Raw genomic sequence first — 14725 nt, forward strand, 5'->3', positions numbered from 1 at the left:
TCAGAAATAATGCCACATATCTACAACTATCTGATCTTTGACAAACCTGACAAAAACAAGCAATGGGGAAAGGATTCCCTATTTAATAAATGGTGCTGGGAAAACTGGCTAGCCATATGTAGAAAGCTGAAACTGGATCCCTTCCTTACACCTTCTACAAAAATTAATTCAAGATGGATTAAGGACTTAAATGTTAGACCTAAAACCATTAAAATCCTACAAGAAAACCTAGGCAATACCATTCAGGACATGGGCGTGGGCAGGGATTTCATGTCTAAAACACCAAAAGCAATGGCAACAAAAGCCAGAATTGAGAAATGGGACTAATTAAACTAAAGAGCTTCTGCACAGCAAAAGAAACTACCATCAGAGTGAACAGGCAACCTACAGAATGGGAGAAAATTTTTGCAACCTACTCATCTGACAAAGGGCTAATATCCAGAATCTACAATGAACTCAAACAAATTTACAAGAAAAAAATGAACAACCCCATCAAAAAGTGGGCAAAGGACATGAACAGACACTTCTCAAAAGAAGACATTTATGCAGCCAAAAAACACACGAAAAAATGCTCATCATCACTGGCCATCAGAGAAATGCAAATCAAAACCACAGTGAGATACCATCTCACACCAGTTAGAATGGCCATCATTAAAAAGTCAGGAAACAACAGGTGCTGGAGAGGATGTGGAGAACTAGGAACACTTTTACACTGTTGGTGGGACTGTAAACTAGTTCAACCATTGTGGAAGTCAGTGTGGCGATTCCTCAGGGATCTAGAACTAGAAATACCATTTGACCCAGCCATCCCATTACTGGGTATATACCCAAAGGACTATAAATCATGCTGCTATAAAGACACATGCACACGTATGTTTACTGCGGCACTATTCACAATAGCAAAGAGTTGGAACCAACCCAAATGTCCAACAACGATAGACTGGATTAAGAAAATGTGGCACATATACACCATGGAATACTATGCAGCCATAAAAAATGATGAGTTCATGTCCTTTGTAGGGACATGGATGAAACTGGAAAACATCATTCTCAGTAAACTATCGCAAGGACAAAAAACCAAACACCGCATGTTCTCACTCATAGCTGGGAATTGAACAATGAGAACTCACGGACACAGGAAGGGGAACATCACACTCCGGGGACTGTTGTGGGGTGGGGGGAGGGGGGAGGGACAGCATTAGGAGATATACCTAATGCTAAATGACGAGTTAATGGGTGCAGCAAAACAACATGGCACATGGATACATATGTAACAAACCTGCACATTGTGCACATGTACCCTAAAACCTAAAGTATAATAATAAAAAAAAAAAGTTAAAGGTCAGCTGCAAACTAGCAGATTTCATAATGTATTTAACAGGTCATATAAGAAAATACTAAATAAAATTTGTTAGAATGGGGAAATTCTCATGCATCTACCTATCACTGCCTAATTTTTGTTACTTGCTAATAAGAATTTCTCTAGCTAAGAAATTACTGTCTCAAAAACTCCTTTAAATTCTGTCCCAACTCTTCTGTAAATGATGTAAATTCCCTGCAACTGTAGGTTTTTTTCCTGCAATTTGTCAATTATTATAATTTTCTAAAACTATAGTTTTATATAGATTTTTATTTTTCATAAGATTCTTGGTGATAGACTCCTAAGTCACATTTCCCTGCAGAATATGTTTTATTAACAGCATTTAGATCATATGTTGATTAGACCTCCTCAATAAGAGTAAACAAAATAAAGTCAAAAATAAATCTCTCCAATTCTAAACTGAAAAATTAATATCTTCGTGGCTTAGCACAGTTTATAACGTGTTTCACATTAAATATTATTTTTATTATCAGAAGAGGGAAAGCTACATTTAAATGATTTTTTTAGTTGGGGAAGAGTGAGTGGAGGAGAATACCTGTGGATGGATCTTTATATAAAACACTGAAACATTCTGTTAACCAGATGTTAACCAGTGGTAATGGTAGAAAGACAACGATGCAACAAGAGCCTTATGCTGGAGCCAGGAGACAACATTGTAACACAATTATTTACTTAAATTAATCTTTTTTATAAATGATAAAGGTTTAATATTCATAGAGCTCTTATAAATCTGTAAGAAAAAGAGGAATACGTTAACAGATGGATCAAAAGAAATAAGCAATTCACAACAGAAAATATACACAAATGGCCAATATATTTTTAAAGAATCAAAGTCAGTGGTCATAAAAATATTAAAACAGAAAAATATTTTTCTTTCACATATAAAGTTTACAAAGGTTAAGAAGAATTAGAAAATCTTATATTAGAAATAGTCCTTCTAGCCGGGCACGGTGGCTCACGCCTGTAATCCCAGCACTTTGGGAGGTGGAGGCGGGCGGATCACAAGGTCAGGAGATCGAGACCATCCTGGCTAACATGGTGAAACCCCGTCCCTACTAAAAATGCAAAAAATTAGCTGGTGTGGTGGCGGGCGCCTATAGTCCCAACTACTTGGGAGGCTGAGGCAGGAGAATGGCGTGAACCCGGGAGGCAGAGCTTGCAATGAGCCAAGGTCGCGCCACTGTACTCTAGCCTGGGTGACAGAGCGAGACTCCATCTCGAAGAAAAAAAAGAAAAAAAGAAATAGTCCTTCTCATATACTGCTACTGGGAATATAAACTGATACAAATGTTTTGTAGGCAAATGTGGCATTACATTTCAAATTTCTTAGAGACGTGCATACGTTTTGAGCTGGAAATCCTAATTTTAGGAAATAATGTGTAGATATACACGATTATTTATCTCCCTGGATATTTATTACCATATTAAGAATTAGAAACAATATGAATATCTAGTAGTAATGGATTGGATTAAAAATAGTCAATTCTAATGCAAATCAAAACCACAATGAGATATCATCTCAAAACAGTCAAAATGGCAATTATTAAAAAGTCAAAAAGCAACAGATGTTGGTGAAGGTGCAGAGAAAAGGGAACACTTATACATTGTGGGTAGGAGTGTAAATTAGTTCAGCCACTGTGGGAAGCAGTTTGGAGATTTCTCAAAGAACTTAAAACAGAGCTACCATTAGACCCAGCAATCCCATTACTGGGTACATACCAAAAAATACATAAATCATTCTACCAAAAAGACATGCACTTGCAGCACTATTCACAATAGTAAAGGCATGGAATCTACCTAGGTGCCCATTAGTGGTGGACTGAATAAAGAAAATGTGGCACATATACACCATGGAATACTACAAAGCCATCAAAAATGGAATAGTGGCCTTCGCAGCAACATGAATGGAGCTGGAGGCCATTATCCTAAGCAGATTAACACAATAACAGAAAACCAAATACCGGATGTTCTCACTTATAAGTGAGAACTAAACATTGGTTACTCATGGACATAAAAATGCCAACAAGAAACACTGGGGACTACTAGAAGGGAGAGGGAGGGAGGGAGGGAGGGGGCCAGAGGGCCAGAGGTTGCAAAACTGTTGGGCACTATGCCCAGTACCTGGGTGATGCAATCATTCCTAGCCCAAACCTCAACATCAAGTAATATACCCAGGGAACAAACCTGCACACGTACCCACTGAATCTAAAACATTGAAAAAAAAGTCAATTAATTTTAAAAAGTGAAATGTGTGAAAATTGCCCCCATGTATTAAAAAGAAAATGAAGGCTTTAAAACTGTACAAATTGATGTTTTTGTTTTGTTTTGTTTCCTTTTTAGATATTGTGTCCATCTAATTTACTGTCCAAATTAGCAGGTTTTTAGAGTACTATTAACAATTACACCAGCATTAACAAGCAGAAACTGAGGCTGTTCTTTATTTAACAGCCTTAGGAGCCAACAAAACAAAGATCATTCTGATGGTCTACGTTTAATCTGATGGATCATTCAACCTTTTAAGATAAAATTCCTCAGTGCTGGAAGAGTTTAAAGCTACTTTATTAGTGATTAACTCTAAAATTAGACCTGTGAGACAGTATGTTCTACTTCATCTCTGCTTAATAAACAAACTTATACGTATTTTGATAAAACATCTACAAAGGACTTCTTATTTTGTTCTAACAATTAGGAGCTTAAAATAGATATAAGCCAGTATCTATTCTTAGAGCTCTCAAAGTCCTTTCTTTATTAGTTTAGCTGTAGCTTTATTATTTTGTATGAATCCCATTTACACACACAGAGGAGAAGCTTATAAAGAAAAATGATATAAATAGAAAAATTTGTTTTGAAATTGATTTTTCAAGGATAAACTTTGCTTATAGTGTATTTGACTTTTAAAATATTTGAGTCTTCTGGAAACTAAAAATGAAATTAAAATCCTGAAATGTCTGTTAAACAGAAAAAAACACTTCTCGTATCTATGTATATATATATATTTATATATATCTCAAGCCAAAAGCTCAAGCAATATTTCCTCCTCACTTCCATTCTGTGGATCTTAGAAATGTATAAAAGATGGTTATTCTACCTTCAATAGAAAGATATTGAATAGGAAAAACCAACTGGAATTCCTGTTTTAAAAAACCTATCTTACTATCAAGAGGCTATTGAAATTTAAGATGCAACAATGGTTTATTTAAAAGTTTGAATTTACAAGTCATTACAAGGTATTTTAAAAGAGTGTTTTTTTTAAATAAAATATTTTATGATAAAGTAGGAAGAATATGCTTAGTTTATTTGTGCTTTTGGATCAAATAAACTAATTCTATCACTAGTGTGATAGGATACTATTACATTATCATTTCCTAATACCAGCAGGAAAATGACATTTATGAATAGGAATTCTTTGTAATATTAATATTAAAGTTGATATTATTTCTGAGATTATTTAAAAATTACTTCCCAAAATATTTTCTTCTCTAATACCTAGTATCAGCATCCTTTAGCTCAGTAAGAACTAAAGGTGTCTCATTTTGTAGTTAAAATTGTTTTGATTTTTATTTTTAAGCTTATTTTCATGTGAATTGTTTTCTGTAATAGTCTTTCTGCAAAACACCTGCCTTTCTCCACTTGAAAGATAAGTCTAGATTTTTTTAATTTTGAGAATGTAATTATATAAAAATGCAGTTGTAGTTAAAAGAATATTTCATTGCTAGTGATTTAAATTTCAAAACCCTTCTTGTTACAGGACCTTAGTGGAAGCCTGGGGGTTGGTAGGTGTTTTGCATAGATTCTTGTGTTTTTATTGGCTGAGGAATATTATGAAGTTGGCCAACTACAGTAAGGCAAGGCTTATGGTGTAGTATTAAAAGTACAGAGATTGTAAGGTCAGACTGCCTAAGTTCAAACCCCTCTTTACTCGTTACCAACTGTGTAACCTTGGGCAGGTTACTCAACATGTCTGGTCTTCAATTTTCTCATCAATGAAACTGGGGATAGGCCAGGCGTGGTGGCTCATGCCTGTAATCCCAGCACTTTGGGAGGCCAAGGCGGGCAGATCACTTGAGGTCAAGAGTTCAAGACTAGCCTGGCCAACATGGTGAAACCCCGTTTCTACTAAAAATACAAAAATCAGCCAGGCATGGTGACGTGCGCCTGTAATCCCAGCTACTCAGGAGGCTGAGGCAGGAGAATCACTTGAACCTGGGAGGCAGAGGTTGCGGTGAGCCAAGATTATGCCACTACACTCCAGCCTGGGTGACAGAGTGATACTCTGTCTCAAAAAAAAAAAAAAAAAAAATGGGGGTAATAGTGGCTATTTCATAGCTCAGAACAATGCCTGGAACATGGTAAACAATTTAAATGTTAGGTATGGTTCTCATTAATATGCTTCATTCTTCTTAGATATGCTCTAAAAAATGTGTATTTAGTTTGCATCATTGCCAAAGCACTCAAATCCATTATGTACTGATATGGTCAGGAAGAAATATAATATCATCTCTCTTCAGGAGATCATCACACATATCCAGGCCTGCATTTTTACCATTTGTTTACTGTTTTACATTTAGGTCACTCTTTCTTAAGAACCCTGCAGTTACTTCTAGTCTGTGCTTATACTCCCTTGAGAGATGAAACTTATTTAAAATGGAGTTAGAATGACAGGTTTGCCAGGAGAAATAAATACGAAAAATGATTTTAAATAAAAATCAAACAGCTTTTTGAAAAGCAGTCTAAGCTAAAGTGCTTTTAAGGAAATTATTGATAAATATATGAAAAATGAAAGCCCAATTTTCTGAGGCACAGAAAAACCAATAAATACTTGAAGTATTTATTAAATATTATGGATATTTCATATGGGTTTTATCAATTTACAAAGGTATTTTATTCTATCAATAATAGACTGGAATCCTAAGTTCCCCTTATCTCTTGCCTGGATTCCTGCAATAGCTTCCTAACTCTCTCTGACCTTCTGCCCTTACCCACTTTTAGTCAATTCACCATTCTGTTGTTAGTGTCAGACTGTCACATCTCTGCTCAAAACCCTCTACTGATTTACCTAGAGTAAAAATTCAGTGTCTTTAATTAGGCTTTGAGAGTCCACCATGATCTCTTCTCTTCTCCAACTCATCTCCTATAATTTCATCCCTTACTTACTCTGCTCCAGCCAAACAGTCCTGCTTGGTGTTTGGGGAATAAACCAAGTAGGTCCCTGCCTTGGGGACTGTACACTTGCTATTCCCCTGGGGGAATGCCCTTTCCCCAGATAACTGTAGGGCTCCCTCTAGCCCCTCCTCAGGACACTGTCTAAATGTGACCTTCTCAGAGGGGCCTTCCTTGACCACCCTATAGAAAACAGCACATACCCACATGCCTGCCATTACTCTCTATCTCCCCTACCCTGCTTTCTTCTTCTTCATTGCACTTACCACCATCTGACACAGCTGTTTCTGTCTGCCCACATTAGAATGTTAACTCTGGGAGAGCTTTTCTGCCTTGTCCAATGTTGTTTCCCTACAGCTAGAACAGCACCTGGTTTGCTGAATGAATTTTGAAAATGAACCTTGAATGGACTCTTACCCAGTTGACTACTGACTTCTCATAAACACAGGAGAAACATAAGCTTCTTAGTCTTCCAAGCTTCCTTAGGAAAATTAAGAATGGTTCTAAAATAAGGCATTTCTAAGTATTAAAGGTTATTAAAGTGCTGAATACAAGAACTTCCCATAGTCATGAGTATGTGCCAGTTGGTTCCTGCCTCCCAACCTTCCTTAAAGACTTCTCTTTCTTCCCATGCCTTGCTGGTTGTGCCTCCCAATGGCTGACACACAGACCACCCTTACCCAGCCTCTTCCCTCACTGCCTTCTTTCCGTTGCTTACAGTAGGTAGTCTCTGTGTCTTGGAGCACAGTTAGTTTCACCCAGGCAAGACTTCTCTCCCAGGCACATCCTCTTTAACCTCTTTTCTCCTCTTTTTGTTTTTAACCAGTCATCTCTGAAATACTCCTCTCTTCTTACTTTCCTTATCTCTGAACAAAAAAGCCACTAATTTTGATTGGTTGGCAGAAAATTAATACTTGTGACAGTCTTCTTCCAAGGAAAATGGAAGATACAAACTTTTTTTTATCAAGTTATATATGAAACAACTACCTTCAGAAGATTTATAGCGGTCTTCGTCTACTTCCCTATTATCCTTTAATTAACCTGTTTTTGTCAAAGACAGTCAAGTTAAATTAATTTTCTTATTCAATTTTGTTTCATTTCTAACATTACAGATATAATTCTATTTTTCATTGGAAATATTTATACATAAAATATGAACATTGAAACCAGAAAAGGGCTGGGGAAGACAACTGCAGACTCATTTTGGAACAACCCCGATTACCCAGACATAATTAATGGTAATTTTTCTATAGGAAGAGGGAAGTTTAAGGTCTAATTACCTTGAAAGCAATTTTTAAAAGTATATGATATTTTTCAGTTGAACATTTCTCATGCTATTGTTCTATATGTCTATATTTGGTATGTTAAAAATTATTTTTCCCTTTATAAATATAATCCACAATTCCTGAAAGTATGTTTTTCAAGATGCTAGTCCCTCAAGATGCTACCTGAGAGTTTAAAAAGCTCTGTTATCAAATAACTTTGGGGCACATGGTATATTATATACCACTCCTGAAGGTTTATCATATACATTAGCAATAAATTTACATCTACAACAAATTTATGTATTTAATTTTGTTTAACCATTGTTTTGCAAACATGTATGACTACTAAACCCCTTCCTTGTATAAGTCTTGTTAACATCCCATGAAAGAAACTTTGAGAAACAACTATGATTATTTAATCATTTAGAGAAAAAAGGAATAGTGATATTAACTATTTCTTGAAGGCTCCTATCTGCCAGGCATTGTCCTCAGAGTTCTTAGAATTTTACATAAAGTACCTTATTTAAATCTAAAATGAACCTAATAAATACAAGTACTGTGGTCATCCCCTTCTTACAGATGAGAAAACTCAGGTTGAGATAAGTAAATGACTTGCTGAAGTCCACATGGCCAGTGGGGTAAGCATGTGAATCTTGGCAGCCTGTTTACAAAATCCATATACAATCTCCACTCTCCATGGCATTTATTGGTATGAAAAAAATGTGAATGATGCCATTTGTGAATGTGCAGCTACTAAAAGAATGAGCTATTTTAAGATATTTGGTTATTTTTGTTACATAGATATTGCTGGAATTCCTCTGCCTCAGAACCTGAGTGGATACTCTTTGTTGCCATTATCATCAGAAACATTTAAGAATGAATATAAAGTCGAAAACCTGCATCCACCCTGGATTCTGAGTGAATTCCATGGATGTAATGTGAATGCCTCCACCTACATGCTTCGAACTAACCACTGGAAATATATAGCCTATTCGGATGGCGCTTCAATATTGCCTCAACTCTTTGGTAAATTTGTTAATATATTTTTAAGTGTAATATTATGTGTAATGAACAGCCCTATGTAGCATTGCTCAAGATATCCAATAATCCTTGTTAAGTAAATGAATATCTGCTGCTTCTCATGCTAGGACGATCTACAAAAGGTTGCCCAGGTGAGGAACAGCCTCTTTGCAGATCAGCAGCTGAATTTCAGAGAAAGTGTCCTAAGGCTTTTGATCTGGGTCTCATGACTGAAACCAGTTTTCTCTGATCAGGGTATCTTTCAGTACTCATGGTTATCTTTCCCAATTTGAAGTCAACACCTCATTGTACCTCATTGTTCTGAAGGATTAACACCTATCTTATGAAGCCTGACATTTTACATATATTATTTAATGTTCCCCACAACCCCACAACATAGTACCATTATCCTCATTTTACAGAGGAGACTGTGAGTCAGGGAAATTTGGATACCTGTGTGAGGTCTCACAGCTAAGAAGTAGCAGAACTGAGATTTCAATGAAGCTGTGACTGCAAAATTGATGCTTCTTACAGCTTCTAAAAAATGTCTGCCAGCTTCACTACTCTATGAATTAATTTTTAAACAGCATTTTTAGATTTAGGGTTTTACTTATCCTTTGTCCCCATTTAGTATATAAAATATGTGCTAAAGCCATTAGTAATATTTCTTTCTCCATAAGGCTCCTTCCCATTTACAAATAGCAAAATTATTATCAAAATAATACTTGGGGGGCCAAACTGGCCAACTCCCTTCACTTTAAGAGTGGAGGATTCTTGGCTGAAAAAGGAAGTCTTTACGTTTTCATCCTGATGAGTAATGGGCATCTCTTGCTTGTTCATTGACCATTGTCAAATGAAATTTATGGGAGGCCATTGTTTTGAACTGAGTTGCTACACCAGGCTCAACAGACCAAATCAAACCAGAATGGGGTCACTGGCAGTAGGTGCCCCATAATCAAACTGAACTTTAGAAAAAAAAAAAAAAGGAGAATAACAATAACCAATCCGAAGGGGCTCATTTTACCTTAACCAGCATAAGGAAGTCTCTGTTTTTACTGGATAAAGAAAGTAACACTATAATGACGAATCTGCTTTTTGTTCCATGTTTCTGGGACTTTTTCATCAGCCTTTTTCTGCCTATAAAGCCCACCTTCTCTGCTCAGCTCATCAGAATGCCTTTTCTAAATCTTTAGAGGGGTTGCTGCCCAATTCAGGAATCACTAAATAAAAGTCAATTTGATCTTTAAATTTGTTGAAATTTTGTTTTTTATACCATGTTCTACCAAAAACCCAATGTGACTATCAAAATATCAGAAGTGGAGAATCAGCCTTTTCTGTACTTTTTAGGGCTTATTGATTTCCCTTTCCTAAAGATATGCCATCTGAAGTTACCTAGTAAAGTCTCATATCTCTTCAGGGGCCTCTTGGCTAATGTACTTAAGTAGGCCCATAGAGGTTTTTCCCTCAACATTCAGTGTTCATTTACTATCTGAAGTTAATTGTCATAAGATCTCTGACTTGCTGTTTTTCCAATTAGATTGGTATCCTAGCTATATCCCTGTCTTCCCACACCCTATCTAAAAAGTATGTTTATGGATCTGAAATATTTATCATTATTTTCTTGCTGGCAGTGATTGAGAAGTTTGTATTTCCATGGCTGTTTGTTCAAATGGACAGCACTGATGAATGTAACTTTCAAAACTCCAAGCATAAGTACTAATATATAAAGAAAACTAGGACTACGTAAAGTTGCAGGAACATGACTTGTCTATATAAAGAATTTGTAGAAAGTTTGAGGCTGTTGAAACGGTACAGTGTAAGCATTACTATATTCATTTCTGCCTGTCAAAGTAGGCAGGACATCAAAAACAGGAAGAACTTGTTCTAAACCAGCTTACTAATGATAAAAGTTTGACTTTTTCTGGCATTTAAGAAAAAAAAAAGTGGGATAGCTGGACAATGGTAGGAAGGAGGGAATTTGGGCATGTAACATAGGGTGTTTAACTCCTGGTATGTTATTTTACCGTTTATACTGTCCTTCATTTTATTACACTAACAGGAACTGAAAATCTAAAAAAAAAAAAAATCTAATACATTACCTGTCATAAGGACATTCTAAAAAAATTTTTAGCAGGTCATTATTTTGACAGATACTTAATTTTTTTCTTTCAGATCTTTCCTCGGATCCAGATGAATTAACAAATGTTGCTGTAAAATTTCCAGAAATTACTTATTCTTTGGATCAGAAGCTTCGTTCCATTATAAACTACCCTAAAGTTTCTGCTTCTGTCCACCAGTATAATAAAGAGCAGTTTATCAAGTGGAAACAAAGTATAGGACAGAATTATTCAAACGTTATAGCAAATCTTAGGTGGCATCAGGACTGGCAGAAGGAACCAAGGAAGTATGAAAGTGCAATCGATCAGTGGCTTAAAACCCGTATGAATCCAAGAGCAGTTTGAACAAAAAGTTTAAAAATAATGTTCTAGAGATACATATAAATATATTACAAGATCATAATTATGTATTTTAAATGAAACAGTGTTAATAATTACCAAGTTTTGGCTGGACTCAGTGGCTCACACCTGTAATCTCAGGACTTTGGGAGGCCGAGGCAGGCAGATCACAAGGTCAAGAGATCAAGACCATCCTGGCCAACATGGTGAAACCCCATCTCTACTAAAAATACAAAAATTAGCTGGGCATGGTGGCACATGCCTGTAGTCTCAGCTACTCGGGAGGCTGAGGCAGGAGGATCACTTGAACCTGGGAGGCAGTGGTTGCAGTGAGCTGAGATCCTGCCACTGTATTCCAGCGTGGCAACAGAGTGAGACTCCATCTCGAAAAAATAAATAAAAATAAAATAATAATAATAATTTCCAATTTTTCATTACTTTGTAAGAATGTAGTGTATTTTAAGATAAAATGCCAATGATTATAAAATCACATATTTTCAAAAATGGTTATTATTTAGACCTTTGTACAATTTCTAACAATTTAGTGGAAGTATCAAAAGGATTGAAGCAAATACTGTAACAGTTATGTTCCTTTAAATAATAGAGAATATAAAATATTGTAATAATAATAATACGTGTCATAAAATAGTTGTATGTGAGCATTTGATGGTGCTTGATGAGTTATTTGTATTTGATGGGACTGTTTGGATGTATTTGATGGGAGTATTTGGAGTATTTAACGGGATGTAAACCCTGGATGTACCTGATTTTATTACTGTTCTCTTTTAATAGGTAATATATATACAGGGTAAAAGCTTCAAATTGTACAAAAGGGTTAACAGTGATCATGAAGTCTCTGTCCTTTCCCTCTTCCCTGCCATCCAGTTCCCCCCCCAAGGAGCAAGTACCGAAACCACCTGCTTACGCATTTTTAGAGATTGGCCACAGATTCATAAACAAATGTATATATATTCCTTTCCCCCTACACAAACGGTAACATACTGCACACATTGTTCTGCATGTTGCTTCTTTTTCCTTTTTTTTTTCACTTAACAGTAGATATCTAGAGGTGAAATTACTGAGTCAAGACTATATTTAGCAAAATTACACCAGATACTACAAATTACCTCTAAAGAAGGTACATTGATAATCTCACCATCAATGCATGTCTTCTTATCCTTTGCCAACCTAACAGATAAAAATATTCTCTTTTTATTTTTCTTATTATGAGTAAGGTAGATCATATTTTCATGTATTTAACAGCCACTGGAATCCACTTTACCATGGCCTTTCCTATTTCTATTCTTTGCCTATTTTTCTGTTGGTTGTTGGTCTTTGTTTTGTATTACAGGTGTGCTTTAGATATTAGCTTTTTGTAAGAGATCCTGCAAATATCTTCTTTCCAGTTTGTCACTGTCATTTGTCTTTTGACTTTTTTCTGGTATTTTTTGATATGTAGAAATTTTTATTTTCATGTAAGCAAATTTGTGAATCTTTGTACCCCATAAGTATATACAATTACGATTTGCCAATTAAAAATATTAATACAAAATTTACAGATCTTTGCTTTTGTGGCTTTTGGGATTTTGTATTATATTTAGAATGGCCTTCTCCACTTGTCTTTTTTTTTTTTTTTTTTTTTGAGATGGAGTCTCACTGTGTCACCCAGGCTGTAGTGCAATGGTGCAATTCCGGTTTCAAGTGATTCTCCTGCCTCAGCCTCCCGAGTAGCTGGATTACAGGCACCCGCCACCACACCCGGCTAAGTTTTTGTATTTTTAGTAGAGACAGGGTTTCACCGTGTTAGCCAGGATGGTCTTGATCTCCTGACCTGGTGATCTGCCCACCTCAGCCTCCCAAAGAGCTGGGATTACAGGCATGGGCCACTGCGCCCGGCCTCCAATTGTCTTCTTTTAGAATTTTATTTTTCACCTTTGGATCTTTGACCCAGCTGGAATGTATTAAACATATTAGAAATCTAACTTTAGTTGTTTTTTTAAATATGCCTACCCATTGATCTTTTATTGAGTAAACTGTCTCTTCTCCCATTGGTAAAAATGTCACGTCATCATATAATACCTTTGGTTGAATACGTTATCTTTTCCCCCATTGATTTGCAATGCCATTTTTATCTATACCAAAGTCCCATTTATACTTATGCCATTTCTTGAACATTTTATTTTGCACTGGACCATTCTATTTTTTTGTTTCTGTTTTTTTTTTTTTTTTTTTTTTGAGACAGGGTCTTGCCTTGTCACTCAGGCTGGAGTGCAGTGGCACAATCACTGCTCACTGCAGCCTCAATCTCATAGGCTCAGGTGATCCTCCCACCTCAGCCTCCCTAGTAGCTGGGACTGCAGGCACACACCACAAAACACAGCTAATTTTTTAAATTTTTATAGAGACAGGGTTTCTCTGTGTTGCCCAGACTGGTCTTAAACTCCTGAACTCAAGCAACCTGACTGCCTCAGCCTCGCAAAGTGCTGGGATTACAGGCATGAGCCACCACACCCAGCCAGACCAGTCTATTTTATTAGTCTGGTAGACAGTATCTGGTAGGACTAGTCCCTTTGCAATAGTTTTCTTTTTTTGGAATTGTCCTTCCTAGCAACTCTTGATTTTTCCATACAAATTTAGAATAAGTTTGTCTAGAAACAAAAATGAAAAGTCCTGTTGGCCTTTTAAATGAAATCATTAAATGTATAACCTACTTTAGAGAGAATTTAATTCTTTATGATAGTTATTCTAAAAAATTACTGTGTTTTCCCCTTTATTCAAGTCTTCTTTTATGTCCTGCAGTAGTAGTCTAAGTTTTCTTCATACAGATCAATTGCTCCAGAAAAATTTTTGAAAAGCAGGGACTTTAAAAATTACCCCCCTAGGCCCTACCCTACACCAGTTGATTAGAGCTTCTGAGACAGCCTGGACCTGCTATGCTATTATTGTTGTCTTTCTGGTCAGTCCCTCCAGCCATGATTCTAATGTATAGCCAGAGGTGGGTTTATTTCCAGTTGTTTTATCAGTTATTGTGATTTTAAGTGAATCTTCCTTCCATTATATCCTCTAAGAGAAGATCTTCTTGTTTATATGTGCACTCCATTTCCACATATTTATTTTATTCTGAATCACTTCATAGTGAGTAATGGTTTTTCAAGTGATATATTATTTTCCAAGTAAAAACCTTACCTGCAAATAATTTTACCCAACTTAATACTTTTTCAAACTGTCTTTGAAGTTTTCTTCATGAGTAAGTTCATCTCCTTTATTTGTTTATCGTTCTTCAGTGAATTTATATGAGCTTACCTTTGTAATTACGAATTTCTGAGAAATAATTTTACTTTTGAATATATCTGATTTTTATTACATATGTATATACACATGCATACACAAACACACATGTTCTGAAGTGAAACCCTTAAAAAGAAAGGCTGAGTATTAAGGTT

The 14725-nt window shown here is 36.0% G+C and overlaps 1 protein-coding gene across 1 annotated transcript in view; it reads left to right on the top strand.

Annotated features, from left to right (window-relative positions):
- The window catches only part of ARSK (arylsulfatase family member K), a 52461-nt gene extending 39635 nt beyond the window's left edge, over positions 1-12826 (top strand). The window contains exons 7-8 of the mRNA XM_003261624.3: positions 8608-8832; positions 10999-12826. Coding sequence (XP_003261672.1) covers positions 8608-8832; positions 10999-11288 — 515 coding nt within the window. The 3' untranslated portion in view covers positions 11289-12826. The remainder of the gene's footprint in view (positions 1-8607; positions 8833-10998) is intronic.
- The last annotated feature ends 1899 nt before the right edge of the window (positions 12827-14725 follow it).

Source organism: Nomascus leucogenys, chromosome 2, assembly GCF_006542625.1.
Source record: "Nomascus leucogenys isolate Asia chromosome 2, Asia_NLE_v1, whole genome shotgun sequence".
In the NCBI taxonomy this organism is placed as follows: domain Eukaryota; kingdom Metazoa; phylum Chordata; class Mammalia; order Primates; family Hylobatidae; genus Nomascus; species Nomascus leucogenys.